We start from the raw sequence: 2365 nt of genomic DNA, 5'->3' as shown, positions 1-2365 counted from the left end.
TCAGTTTAAACTGGTTTCTTTCCATTGTGCTTATTTTCCTATCTATACTGTTATACCCTCATATTCAACTACAGGCGCATAACGCTTGATTCATTTCCATTATACTAACCCCTCTTGCCATTTTTACTTTGTCAGTCAGCATATTCATCCTATTCTCTTAATCCTCTTTCTCTTGGATATTCTTTGTATGACTTGGGATTTTCTGCAGCTACAAGCCAGGGAAAGGTGGCTCTCATCTGGCTCTACTTTCAGAAAGGTCATAAGTACCATAATTCTGTTAAAGTTTTCCTCTAGTCTAATGTGATTTGTTAAAAATATCAACTGAAAAATACAAGTACAATATTTATTCTAAAATGATAATTTTTTCAAATTTTCATAGATATTTTAAAATATATTCTCTGTCAAAGCAAAGTGCTTGGAGCCATCATTTGCAAGTTTAAGTCTTAAAACTAAAATAATTCCATATAGAACATTTATTTAATACTTCTTTTACAGGAGTTTTGACTACATTTTCCTTTGAACAAAGTGACAATCTATTAATGGCTGTGACTTTTTTATAGAGTACAGCTAGAGATATGATAATATTCATTATCTTCCCCACAGGGAATCAAGAAGTATGTTGGAAAGAAGAGAGTTCTTCTAGAGGTTTTTTCTAAAGAAATTTTGTAAAAAAAGTATTTCAAATTATTACCATGTCAATTGCTTAAAATATTGTTTGAAAAGCAGAGAATAGTTTTCAACAATCATGAAATTGAAGTCTGCCAGCAACTATCTCTTTTTCTTTGTCTCTTTAGTTGGATATCTCTTTGATAAGATTAATTTTTAAAATAACTGTACAATCTTTTCTAACATGAAGTTTAATAAAATTATTTTCTTTTGTTTTTTAAGACACACTTTTTAATGGTCTTGGGCTTGGAGCAGTCATCGGCCTGGGAGTTGCCGCACTCCTGCTAATCCTTGTGGTAACAGATGTCAGCTGTTTCTTTATTCGACAATGTGGGTTATTAATGTGTATCACCAGGAGAATGTGCGGGAAGAAAAGTGGCTCCAGTGGCAAAAGTAAAGAACTTGAAGAAGGAAAAGCTGCATACCTGTGAGTATTGGCCATCTACATCACGTTATATTGAACAGTGACACAATCAAGCTTACATGCTTTATTCAGGGCTTTGTTTTCCAAGCTATAACATAGAGCCAAATGACTGAAAACAGACTACTGTATTAAAAAATAAGCCTTAAGATGGGATCCACAGTAAAAATACTACTGTCACGATTTAAATATTGATACTTATCTAAGTAGATAGATTAGATAGGTTATGATGATAGATGATAGAGGGAGAGATGATGGATGGATGGATGGATGGGTAGGTAGGTAGATGATAGATGACAGTTGGTTGATGGTTGATAGGTAGGTAGATAGATAAATGATAGAGATGATAGATGATAGATAAATGATAGATTAATAATAGATAGATAATCATATAATTACATTTGGTTATAATTTCTCCCACCATTTCTGTTTATAATAAATAAAAGATAGGCATCAATAGTACTGCATTAAAAACTAAGTTAAACTGAGTTAAAAACATAAATTATGCCAATTCCTACAATTATAAGAAGTGACTACATACAGGTTTCAAGATTGTCTATGTAGAAAATGAATGCACTATGCAATAACATATTTACAGATTCTGAATTTAGTCCTCCAAATATTGATTAGATTGACTATATAATAGAATTTGGAGTTCTCTGTAGCACCTCATTTAATTAGACAAAATATGAATCAAAGAAAGTATGCAGTGCTGAAATTTGTAGGAAATGTTCTTGTCATGTTAAAGAGTAATTAAGAGGTATTAATACTCATTTTTTGTTTTGATTGTCTTTAGTTAAATTTGTATCTAATCTCAAATATACAATAGGCAAAAATATGAAAGCACAAAAGAACATACACATACACACAATGTTCGTGTTTGTGTATATATGTGTTTGTATATTTATAAAAGTGTCTGTATATTAAACCCTACAATAAAGAATAAACATCCCATTTTTTATCCTACGATCTTTCTGTTAATCTATTATTATAGTATAGTTTTTCTAACATTTCAGTATGAAAATTTTCAAACATCAAAAATCACATATTTATTGATCTCAATCTATCACTTTTGTTTGCATTTCAAAAAAATCAGTACACTTAAACCCTACATAATTCAGCTTGCATATTACTACACAGTGTTCAAAATTTGTTTTGTTTTCTTTAAGTAAAAGTTACATAGAATAAAATGCACAAAATGTTACACATGACGTTTTGACAAACATTTATATCTCAAGCCATATAAAAATTCTGAACTTAATTTAGCATCACCCTGAA

General features: G+C 30.3%; 1 protein-coding gene across 1 annotated transcript in view; it reads left to right on the top strand.

Moving 5' to 3' along the window:
• Window positions 1–2365, top strand: part of NCAM2 (neural cell adhesion molecule 2) — a 445018-nt gene that overhangs the window by 435677 nt on the left and 6976 nt on the right. Inside the window, exon 16 of the mRNA XM_011358219.2 lies at window positions 889–1093. Coding sequence (XP_011356521.1) covers window positions 889–1093 — 205 coding nt within the window. The remainder of the gene's footprint in view (window positions 1–888; window positions 1094–2365) is intronic.

This window comes from Pteropus vampyrus, unplaced genomic scaffold, assembly GCF_000151845.1.
Source record: "Pteropus vampyrus isolate Shadow unplaced genomic scaffold, Pvam_2.0 Scaffold38, whole genome shotgun sequence".
In the NCBI taxonomy this organism is placed as follows: domain Eukaryota; kingdom Metazoa; phylum Chordata; class Mammalia; order Chiroptera; family Pteropodidae; genus Pteropus; species Pteropus vampyrus.
This window is presented reverse-complemented; position numbering and strand designations above follow the sequence as displayed.